The sequence below is a fragment of the Ambystoma mexicanum genome, chromosome 5q (assembly GCF_040938575.1).
Source record: "Ambystoma mexicanum isolate Mex_15411 chromosome 5q, UKY_AmexF1_1, whole genome shotgun sequence".
Taxonomy (NCBI): Eukaryota; Metazoa; Chordata; class Amphibia; order Caudata; family Ambystomatidae; genus Ambystoma; species Ambystoma mexicanum.
The window spans coordinates 1,359,912,637-1,359,924,789 of NC_090933.1; the positions used below are offsets into that span (position 1 = coordinate 1,359,912,637).

At 48.7% G+C, this 12,153-nt stretch overlaps 1 protein-coding gene across 1 annotated transcript in view; it reads right to left on the reverse strand.

Annotated features, from left to right (window-relative positions):
• Positions 1–7,944: 7,944 nt before the first annotated feature.
• LOC138498153 (fish-egg lectin-like) overlaps positions 7,945–12,153 on the reverse strand; it is a 54,056-nt gene continuing 49,847 nt past the window's right edge. The window contains exons 3-4 of the mRNA XM_069622031.1: positions 9,711–10,050; positions 7,945–9,322 (exon numbers count right to left, since the gene is read on the reverse strand). Coding sequence (XP_069478132.1) covers positions 9,178–9,322; positions 9,711–10,050 — 485 coding nt within the window. The 3' untranslated portion in view covers positions 7,945–9,177. The remainder of the gene's footprint in view (positions 9,323–9,710; positions 10,051–12,153) is intronic.

Below are 12,153 nucleotides of genomic sequence, written 5' to 3' on the forward strand. Positions count from 1 at the left end.
GCCATACAGGGGCATTCTGAAACATATACAGCAACTTGGGGACAACCACCATTTTAGCGACTGCTATCCTTCCCAGCACTGAAAGGGGGAGCCTACACCATCTCTCTACTTTCTCTTTCAAGGCCTGCAGGTATTGAAGGTGGTTATCTTCCAAGAGCCTGCAGGCATCTCTACTGACCCTCACTCCCAGGTATGTGACAGCTGGTGGCTCCCAACTGAATCCCTCGGTATCCGGTGGACTTTCTGTTTTCCCGTTCAGTGGGAACAGGATGGATTTACCTTTATTCAACCTCAGGCCTGAGAACTCCCAGAATTTCAGCACCTCCTGTGATACCAGAGCCAGGATGGTCGCTGGCTCCTTGAGGTATAGGATCAAGTCATCGGCTTATAATGCCACTAGTTCCTGGATACCTGCCATGGCTAGGCCCTGAGTCCTGTGGTATTTCTGTAGTCTTGCCACCATCACCTCAATTGCCGTAGCAAAGATCAGAAGCGAGAGCGGGCAGCCCTGTCTGGTCTCCCAGCCGAATACAAAGGGTCTAGACCTCTTGCCGCCAACCACTATACAGACATTTGAACCCGTATATAATAGCTTTACAGTCAACAGGAACTAAGGAGGGGTCCCCACCGGGCACAGCACCTAAAACAAGTAGTCCCATTCCACAGAGTTGAACGCTTTCTCCATGTCCAACAGTACTGCCGCCTCCTGTACTTCGGGATCAATCTGGGCCAGAATCACAAAGAGCCGGCGCAGATTAGATGAGGTCGAACTGCCGGGCATGAAGCCTGATTGGTCTACATGGATTATACGAGACATATGCAGGAGGAGCCTGTCCTCAAGATTCTTGGCAAAGATTTTAATGTCCAAGTTCAATAATGATTTTGGGGGTTCGAGATACGGTTTAAGGGGTCTTTACCGGCTTTAAAATTAAGGCTAATACCACTTCCTACATTGTCGGGGGGAGGCACCCCTCTCTCATACTCTCCTCCCACACCTTCAGTATATTTTGGGCCACCTCTGGGCCCCATGCCTTATCAAACTATGCTGTGATGCAGTCTGTGCCAGGAGTCTTTGAGGCGGCTAGGGCTCAGATCGCGCTGATGACCTCATCGCCGGTAATGGGGGAGCCCAGTGTTAGGACCGCCTCCTCACTCAGTACCGGGAGGGTGGCTTCCCCAATGTAGCCCTCCAGTTGCATCTCAAGGGGTGACCCCTTGGAGGAGTATATATCTGCATAGTATTGGCGACAAACATCTGCAATTTCAGCCTGTTTTATCACCACCGCCCCCTCTGGAGTCCTCACTGCTGCTGTGTCTGTGTTTCCTCCCTCATGGCAAATCATCATAGCTAACAGTTTACCTGGCCTGCCCTCCTCTCCATATCTCCGGGCCATAGCCGGGCGAGCACAGAACTGACCTCCCTTTAAGCCGAGTCATTAAATTCACCCAGCGTTTCCCATACAGCCCAATCCTTTTAGACAGTCCCAAGAGATTATGGGCAGGACTAGCAGCAGTTTGTTGTAAAACAGAAGAAATCCTTTAATGGTAGCCAGGGACAAGGCTTACAGAGTCCACTTCATAAATAAGTCCTTTGATGCGAGTGAGGTTGAAACAAAGTAGAAATTCTGGATTTTACAGGACGAGAGAAGACAGCTTCTCGCAGTCTCCAATAAGGATCAACCCAAACAACAATCTAAGTGCACTCTGCAGTGATTGGTAAGTAGTTGATTCAGCAAGTCTGTCTGACACTTGGTGGAACATTATATCTCAGCACTGTGGGGGAGAGCGGTAGGAGGGGCATAGGCTCAAGGAATGGGACTATGCCTGTCAGTCCTGAGGTTCTGGGAGCATATGACTAATACAGCGCCTACCTGCGAAGAGCAGCAGGATAGCTTTATGGAAAACATTTGTGGTGCAGAAGCCTCAAAGATGACACGATGGACAGCACGCGGCACGGTGTGTGGATTATTGTAGCAGGAGCATCTCAAAGATGACACGATGCACAGCACGCAGCACGGTGTGTGGATTATTGTGGCAGGAGCATCTCAAAGATGACAGGATGCACATAGCACAGTGTGTGGATTATTGTGGCAGGAGCATCTCAAAGATGACAGGATGCACAGCATCACAAAGATGACAGGATGCACAGCACGTAGCACACAGCACGGTCCGCCGGGATTGGGGAAGACCAGAGCCGCAGAAAGTAGAAGGAAAAAGCAAATGAGATCAGAAATAAGGCGAATTAATACATTTGTCAGCCGTATTGAGAATAATACCATGCTGAAGAAGACAGTAAAGACGAGATATAAAACATTTTGACGCATCGCTGAGCACTCATTTTACAAATGGATGCTGAGCATATGATGGCAATCTTGAGGGATAGAAATATTGGGGCCTTATGGAGAGATAACTAACAGGCTTCATCAATGGCAGGAGGTCAGCCAGACTAACGCAGTCTCAGAAGATGACTGGGTAGCTCACTTTTTGACACTCTTTTCCCCTGACCATAGGTTCCATGAGTCCGAGGGCTGTACTACAAAATGCCCGCTGGAGATCGATCAGGAAGAGGTAATGGAAGTCATTAGTAAAGCGAGTGACTCTAGTGCCTCTGTCCCAAATAACCTTTCCAATAAATAGTTTCAGAAGGATCCAGTCCTGTGGTCATTGCTTGTCTCTATTTTGTTCAGGGAAATGGGACTTGTTGAACACTTTCCAGAGTCATGGAGAACTGTGTATGTGGTACCAGTGTTTAAAAAGGATACAAAGAATGACCCAAAGAATGACCACCCAATTACCATCTTGGATGTCGATGGTTAGGTCTTTGCACCCCTCTTATTACCACACTTAGTCCTGGCCATTGGGTGAGGTGGTCTGAATCTATGACATATTGGCTTTATAAAAGCCCATAGCACCATCCTAAATGGGACGATTATCAGGTGTCTCCAAGATTTGGTTTGGTCTGGCAAGCACTGCTCTGTCTCTGCAGCGTCGATATATCTATCTGCTGTATTTGACAGAGTTGATCGCCATCTCCTCTGGTCTCCAATGGACCAATGGAAAATGCCAGACAGCTTGTTGAGGCTAATCATCGGCCTGCATGAAAATAGTTCCATCCATGGTAGATTGGACCAAATAGGCCAACTCTCTAGGAAAATGGAGACTCAGTCTGGGTTGAGGCAGGGTGCATTTTGGCCCCATGCCTCTCTAACCTATACGTCTTAGACATGAATGGAACAGTTCATTTTGCTCCCCCTAAAAAGGGTTAGTATAGCGTAGCCTAGTTGGCCTCTTCCAATGATTTTTGTTTTATTTGACCGTACCCCAATAGGCCTCCAGAGGCTCCTTAGTGCTTTTATCAAAATTTGCAGAGGGTAACTCTGTAGTCATAAATTCAAAAGAACAGAGTAATACAGTTTTCTAAAAACAGGATGAACCAAATTTTAAATGATAATGATGTGTTATTTATATAAATCCTTAATCCAAAGCGCTTTACAGAGCACAAATGTACATAGAATATCACCCAACCGAAATTGGTACTCATTTATCGACCTCGGAAGAATGAAAGGCTGAGTTGGCCTTGCCGGGATTCGAACCTGTGACCTGCAGATCATGCTCAGATCGCAGCAGCGTGCGAGCAGACTCTCGACAACAACCTGGCCTTTGCTACATGCAGCAAACCTCACAAGCTGCTCATGGAGCGCATGCTAAAACAAAAGACCTTAATGATGTCAAACCAATTAATTAAAGTTAATCATGAAATGGCGACACAGTAGGAGACATCCCGAGCAGTTCTACATGGCATAGGGGAAAGAGTAGTTGTATAATAGATTTTGTATTCGTGTCAGAAGGATTGCTTCCTCACATCAACTCCTTGGTGATAAAACCTGCCTGCCCTAAAGATGAACTATCACCAAACCCTTGGCAGGCCTACTGGTATTACTTCTTCTAGACAAGGTAATAGCATTTCATGGACCCCTCCGTAATATCAAAATTGGGAGTTCAATCACATTCAATCTCTTTCTATGTTAACGGGGAATATTGACCCTCTTCTCTTCTCTAGGTTGTGTAATACTGATTTCACGATTTTACGCACCAATTCACCAAATAAGAGTAAGAAGAATTTTGATCGGCCTCATGTTTTTGATCGCTCTATCCATGAAAGTGAACACATGTTGCGTCATGCTATTCGTGATATGACATGGTGTCCTGTAACATGTGCACCACTAAAAATCTCCCTGATTAAGAGAAACAATCAGAATAATAGGAACTGGATAAAACATCACCGCCATAAATCTCAATATCGCCAATAGCAAACATATGTTTGCGATTGCCAGACAATTTGATCCCTGATAGTTCTGAAAATGTGCAAACAGCGCACATGAAATGTCAGGGACTCAGCTTGGGGCTGTTATGAATGTGAACTCTGAAAACATGCAAAAAACAAGGGAGGTCCTGGGAAGTCCCTCTGCCAGATATTAGTCCCCCATTCATGGAGAACGCCCTATATCGTACCAATATTTAAAAAAGGCAATTTACAAAATCCTAATAACTGCTGCCCTATACCCTCTTGGATTCGTCCTCCAAAATGCAAAATGTTTGATTTTTTACTTTTGAAGGTCCTGACCAAGTGGGTGAGGTCTAAAGGGCGATCTAGCATTCTCCAGACTGCTTATAGAAAACTATGGGCTCCACTCTCAATGGTTTGATCCTAAACTAATTGCAGGAACAGGCACAGGGCAAGGATCAATGACTCCTTTTTATAGCATCAGTTGACCTCACTGTTGCATTTGATATGATATGATAAGTCATTTAAAACGTGCCTGTACACAAGTGTTTCTAGGTGTGACAAGACAAGGAGGGAGAAACAGAAGGCGGACAAACAACAATCTTATTAGGTCTTGTGTCATTCAGATCGTGCAAGTGCGCGGAAGAGGGAGGGGAGAAGTGCCAAGAGGGGGAGGGGGCGAGTAGAAGTGCAGGCAACTCAATAAGTGCTGCCAGAGGGTGGCTCTAAGTGCCAAGAGAAGAGACTGTAGGGTCACATATATGAGCCCGGAGGCAGTGCAAGGGCAAGGGCAACTGGAAATGTAGGAGCCTGGGCCTGAGTTCAGGGGTGGCCAGATTACCAGTATGAAGAGCTATCCGGGACATTAGCAGGGGAGAGGAAGAGAGAAAGTGGAAGTGAGTAGGAAGGTCTTGAGTTGCTTCCGGAACCAGAGATGGTTCTGTTTAAGTTTGAGAGAGGCAGGGAGACTGCTGCAGAGGGAGGCCCCAGCTCATGGAAGGAGATCTGCCCCCCATTCTGTGCTTGGAAAAGCATCTGAACCTCAGAGAAGTGGAGGTGATTGAGCAGACAGCTCGACAAGGAAGAGGTTTAGGAAGAGAACGTTTGAGGTAGTGCGGTCCCAGGCCCCAGAAAGCCTTGTGGATGATGCAAAGTGTCCACAATTTGATCCTTGCAGCCGCAGAGAGCCACTGCAGAGAATTCAGAGCTGCAGAGATACAATCCCTGGGCTTGATGCCAAGGACAAGTCTTGCAGTCCTGTTCTGGATGGGTTGTAAAGGTCTATGAGTAGAGACAGGCAGATCTAGAAAGAGGCTGTTACAATCGTCCAGCTTGGATAGGACCATGGCTCTAGAGACAGTGTGCTTCTGGGGGAAAGTGAGAAAAGGCAGAACACCTCTCAGAAGGTGTAGCTGAAAGGGTGACTTCTTAGAGATGTCAGAGATGAGAGGAGAGAAGGAGAGGGTGGAGTTGAAGATGTCACCAAGATTCTTAGCCTCACAGGAAAGAGCAGGAAGAGGGCCCACGGTGGGTGGCCAGAGTGAGAGAAGAAAGGAGGGAGCAGGTGTCCCAACGAGGAGGATCTCTGTCTTACTGGCATTAAGGCGGAGATCATTGGCAGAACACCATGCCTGAATTGCGCACAGACAGTCTGGTATGAGAGAAAGAGCAGAGGTGGCTGAGGGGTGCCTGGAGGAGAGCTGGGTGTCATTCGCATAACACTGAAAGTTAGAACAGAATGTAGAGATGTAATGGCCCAGAGGAACCAGGTGTGGTTGAAAAGCCTGGGAGAAAGGTTAGACCCCTGGAGAACACCACAAGTAGAGAGAGAGATAGAAGAGAGAAAAGACCCCAGTTGGACCTGGGAAAGTCGGTCAGTGAGAAAGGAGATCAACCAGGCCAGGGCCTGACCAATGATACCCAGTTTGTCACAGAGGTGGCTGAGCAGGATGGCATGGTTGACCATGTCAAAAGCAGAGGATAGATCTAGGAGAATGAGGACAGAAGGGAGATTAGAGTCAAGATTAGAGAGTAAGTCTTCACAGGTGTTCAGGAGAGCAGATTCCATGCTCCTGGCAGCCCTCAAGCCAGACTGGTGGTCGTGGAGACAAGCAACAGATTCAGTATGCAGATTAAGCTGGGGGATGGTCAGTTCTTCCAGTAGTTTGCCCAGGAAAGGAGTGATAGGGATTGGGCGATAGTTAGCCAGAGAGGAAGGATAGGCAAAGGGTTTCTTAAGAAGGGGGTGCACAAGGCAGTGCTTAAGGGGGAGGGGAAGGTTCCAGTGGCAAAGGAGTGATTGCAGAAATCGGCCAAGGCTGGAGCAAGGGTGTGAAAGTGGTCCTTAATGGTTCTGGATGAGCAGGGGAGAACCTGCTTTGACGGGATTTTCATAGATCGGACTTGTCTAAAAACATTGTCTTGGGTGAACAGTCGTGTTTGGGGAGATATCATTTGGTTAACGTGTGCAGCCTTATCTTAATTATATCTTCTGTCTTTAGGGTGTTTAGGTGGAGGTCAAGCTTGCATAGTAGGGCAATGCAAATATGCTAGACTCGAATATCCAAGATTAATGTTATTTTGAGAGAAAGGAACCATTAGGTCCTAGCTGTGACTTGTGCCTGATTAAATCTTTGCATCGATCATAATCGACGATAGAACAAATTACATGATCATTTGTGTTAGAGTAAAAACTAAGCTCGCTCCCCTTTTTGCTCAAATATGAAAAATGTTACATTGATATGGAAAATCTACTTATGATTTTATATTCAAATTTTATACTGGTAAGGTTCTCCCACCAATTTTATATGGTCAGGAAATTTATAATTTTGAATGGACATTGCATCCGGTGGAAAGCGGGGACACTCACGCCTGCACATTGCATCTGGTGGAAAGTGGGGCACGCGTGCCTGCACATTGGATCCGGTGGAAAGCGGGGCACGCATGCCTGCACATTGGATCCAGTGGAAAGTGTGGCACGCGCGCCTGACCATTGGATCCGGTGGAAAGAGTGGCACGCGCCTGCACATTGCATCTGGTGATAAGTGGGGCATGCATGCCTGCACATTGGATCCGGTGGAAAGCAAGGCACGCACGCCTGCACATTGCATCTGGTGGAAAGCGGGGTACGCGTGCCTGCACATTGTATCCAGGGGAAAGCGTGGCACGCGCACCTGCACTTTGGATCTGGTGGAAAGTGTGGCACGCGCGCCTGACCATTGGTTCCGGTGGAAAGAGTGGCACGCGCCTGCACATTGCATCTGGTGATAAGTGGGGCATGCGTGCCTGCACATTGGATCTGGTGGAAAGCGGGGTACGCGTGTCTGCACATTATATCCAGGGGAAAGCGTGGCACGCGCCCCTGCACTTTGGATCTGGTGGAAAGTGGGGCACGAGTGCCTGCACATTAGATCCGGTGGAAAGTGGGGCACGCGCGCCTGCACATTGCATCTGGTGGAAAGCGGGGTACGCGTGCCTGCACATTGTATCCAGGGGAAAGCGTGGCACGCGCGCCTGCACTTTGGATCTGGTGGAAAGTGGGGCACGCGCGCCTGCACTTTGGATCTGGTGGAAAGTGGGGCTCGCGCGCCTGCACATTAGATCCGGTGGAAAGTAGGGCACGCGCGCCTGCACATTTGAGAAAAAAGAATGGCTGCAAATGCATTCAAGTAGATTTTTATTTCAGATTTTTTGAGCAAATGTTTTGTTTTGAGATCCATAAAAACAGAATATAAGCCAGAAACTAAATAAACTACTAGTATTTTATTTATCTTCTCATAATGCGTGAGAGCCCACAGGCATCAGGGTGCAAAAGATTTCTGGAAGCAGACAGGTCTGTAAGGAAAGGTTACACCATTTTCAGACGTTTTCTGGAATCATTCTCAGCTCCGTGGGCAGCTTATTCCATGTGGCAGCTGCTTGCACCGGAAAAGAACGACCATTGAATAGGTAGATGCAGAAGGAGAAAATGTGATTGCAAGCGGGGGCATGTGACAGAGGAAGAAGCAAGCATGGCAGGGGATTGGATTGCATGAGGGTGTGACATTTTGAGAGTGAAGGATGTAGAGAGAGAAGTAGGGGGTGAGATATGAAAATACAGAGAGAGGAGATCAATGTCTTGTAATGTGATAGAACAGAGTGCCTTCTTCTGATGAGAGAGGGCAGAGTGTCTTCTGATGAGGGAGGGCAGAATGCGTTCTTCTGATGAGAGAGGGCAGAGTGCGTTCTTCTGATGAGAGAGGGCAGAATACCGTCTTCTGATGAGAGAGGGCAGAATGCGTTCTTCTGATGAGAGAGGGCAGAATACCGTCTTCTGATGAGAGTGGGCAGAATGCATTCTTCTGATGAGAGAGGGCAGAGTGTGTTCTTCTGATGAAAGCGGGCAGAGTGTGTTCTGATGAATGAGGCAGAGAGAGGGCAGAGTACGTTATTCTGATGAGAGAGGGCAGAGTGCGTTCTTCTGATGAGGGCAGACTGCATTCCTCTGAGGGAGGGCAGAGTGCCTTCTTCTGATGAGAGAGGGCAGAGTGTGTTCTTCTGATGAGAGAGGGCAGAGAGAGGGCAGAGTGCTTTCTTCTGATGAGAGAGAGCAGAGTGTGTTCTGATGAGAGAGGGCAGAGTGTGTTCTTCTAATGAGAGAGGGCAGAGTGTGTTCTTCTGATGAGAGACAGCAGAGTGTGTTCTTCTGATGAGAGAAGGTAGAGTGCGTTCTTCTGCTGAGAGAGAGCAGAGTGCGTTCTTCTGATGAGAGAGGGCAGAGTACGTTCTTCTAATGAGAGAGGACAGAGTGTGTTCTTCTGATGAGAGAGAGTAGAGTGCGTTCTTCTGATGAGAGAGAGCAGAGTGCATTCTTCTGATGAGAGAGGGCAGATATCTTTCTTCGTGCATCTGATTTAAAGTTGGCACTTGAAGATGGCCTGATCAGTGGTGATGACCCAGAGCTTCCCCAGGTCCTGGGACACGTGCTTGAACTTTCGCCCTCCGAAAGTCACCTGACTCCAGGAGGATCCAAGAGGGTTTGAAGCACTGATCCCATTTCTGAAAAGAATGAGAAGATGGTGACCTTGGGTTACAAATTCACAATGTACTGTGCAATGCAGGTAGACAATTACACTGCCGGCCATGTTAGGAGGGAGAGCACTGCATGACCTCACATGGGGGAGGAGTCTCGCAGTTACCCCACTTTATGATCCAAAAGAGCCCTGCAGGCTCATGAAGACTAGGCCAGATGAGCACTAGCCCCACGGGAACTCCCCAGGCACTTAAGCCCACCCCCACATTTTAAGCTCCAGCTTCAAGCACCATCTATTGGCCAGACCTCTAAAGACCTCTCTCCCACAGCATTGCTGACGGCCGGATCTAGCACAAGTCTAGTGCCCATCAGGGCTTCCATGTACAATTATTTGTGCCTTAACCTTTACTTTACCTTCTGTACATGTCCCCTGCGCTGTTCACACCATACACGGAGCGGTCACTGCCAACTTCAATCATGGAGAGCTTTCCTTCTACTTGCTGCCAGCTGGAGCCTTGGCAAGAGCTTGGTGTGCTTCCGAACCGGTAATAGATGTCGTCAGCAGAGTTGACTCCCCAGCAGCCCAGAGGGCCACAACTGTAGTACTTCAGCTTCCCTTCAATATTGACCCAGGGCAGTGCCGAGCCATCCTTCACCGAGACCGTCGCACTGTTGCCCAGGCAGAAAATGTCATCATTCATATTTGCACCAGAGATGAACTGGGCTCCGCCAGCGTCGACCTGCTTCAGGAGTCCTGAAAATGTTGCAAAAAGGAGACGCATTAAGCATTAAGCAAAACTGAAAGCCTGAGAGATATAGCAAGTGATAGGTTAGTGTACAGCGACAGCTGCATTTTAGTAGGCTTTCATCTGTTCCTGGGCTCAAGAGGGGCACAATCCCATCATGCTATTTACAATGTTTAGCAACCATAGATAGATAGTAGAGAAGTAGACATGAGACAGGAGTGGCGTCCTCTAGGGAAAGCCTTAGACGGGTGTAATCTGCTGATCAGTCGATCCCACAGCCAAATGGAAACATTGAAGATCTACAAGGCGCATCCAGACTCGGGCGCTGGATCGTGAAGTGGAGGGGCCCAGTCTAAGGATGGCTGAAGGAAAAGATGGAACCATTGAAGATCAGTGAGGGACAGAATATCATCAAGGGGCATCCCGACTTGGGCGCTGGAGCAGGAAGTGAAGAGGCCGAGTCTAAGGCTGGCTGAAGGAAGAGATGGAACCATAGAAGATTGGTGAGAGACAGAAGATCTCCAAGGGGCATCCCGACTTGGGTGCTGGATCGGGAAGTGAAGGGTCCCAGTCTAAGGCTGGCTGAAAGAAGAGATGGAACCATTGAAGAACAGTGAGAGACAGAAGATCTCCAAGGCGCTTCCAGACTGGGGCGCTGGATCATGAAATGAAGGGTCCCAGCCTAAGGCTGGCTGAAGGAAGAGATGGAACCATTGAAGGTCAGTGAGAGACAGAAGATCTTCAAGGCGCATCCAGACTGGGGTGCTGGATCATGAAGTGAAGAGGCCCAGCCTAAGGCTGGCTGAAGGAAGAGATGGAACCATTGAAGATCAGTGAGAGACAGAAGATCTTCAAGGCGCATCCAGACTGGGGCGCTGGATCATGAAGTGAAGGGGCCCAGCCTAAGGCTGGCTGAAGGAAGAGATGGAACCATTGAAGATCAGTGAGGGACAGAATATCATCAAGGGGCATCCCGACTTGGGCGCTGGAGCAGGAAGTGAAGAGGCCGAGTCTAAGGCTGGCTGAAGGAAGAGATGGAACCATAGAAGATCAGTGAGAGACAGAAGATCTTCAAGGCGCATCCAGACTGGGGCGCTGGATCATGAAGTGAAGGGGTCCAGCCTAAGGCTGGCTGAAGGAAGAGATGGAACCATTGAAGATCAGTGAGAGACAGAAGATCTTCAAGGCGCATCCAGACTGGGGCGCTGGATCATGAAGTGAAGAGGCCCACTCTAAGGCTGGCTGAAGGAAGAGATGGAACCATAGAAGATCAGTGAGAGACAGAAGATTTCCAAGGCGCATCCAGACTTGGCCGCTGGATTGTGAATTGAAGAGGCCCACTCTAAGGCTGGCTGAAGGAAGAGATGGAACCATTGAAGATCAATGAGAGACAGAAGATCTCCAAGGGGCATCCCGACTTGGGTGCTGGATCGGGAAGTGAAGGGTCCCAGTCTAAGGCTGGCTGAAGGAAGAGATGGAACCATTGAAGAACAGTGAGAGACAGAAGATCTCCAAGGGGCATCCCGACTTGGGTGCTGGATCGGGAAGTGAAGGGTCCCAGTCTAAGGCTGGCTGAAGGAAGAGATGGAACCATTGAAGAACAGTGAGAGACAGAAGATCTCCAAGGCGCTTCCAGACTGGGGCGCTGGATCATGAAATGAAGGGTCCCAGCCTAAGGCTGGCTGAAGGAAGAGATGGAACCATTGAAGATCAGTGAGAGACAGAAGATCTTCAAGGCGCATCCAGACTGGGGCGCTGGATCATGAAGTGAAGGGGTCCAGCCTAAGGCTGGCTGAAGGAAGAGATGGAACCATTGAAGATCCGTGAGAGACAGAAGATCTTCAAGGCGCATCCGGACTTGGGTGCTGGATCGGGAAGTGAAGGGTCCCAGTCTAAGGCTGGCTGAAAGAAGAGATGGAACCATTGAAGAACAGTGAGAGACAGAAGATCTCCAAGGCGCTTCCAGACTGGGGCGCTGGATCATGAAATGAAGGGTCCCAGCCTAAGGCTGGCTGAAGGAAGAGATGGAACCATTGAAGATCAGTGAGAGACAGAAGATCTCCAAGGCGCATCCAGACTGGGGCGCTGGATCATGAAGTGAAGGGGTCCAG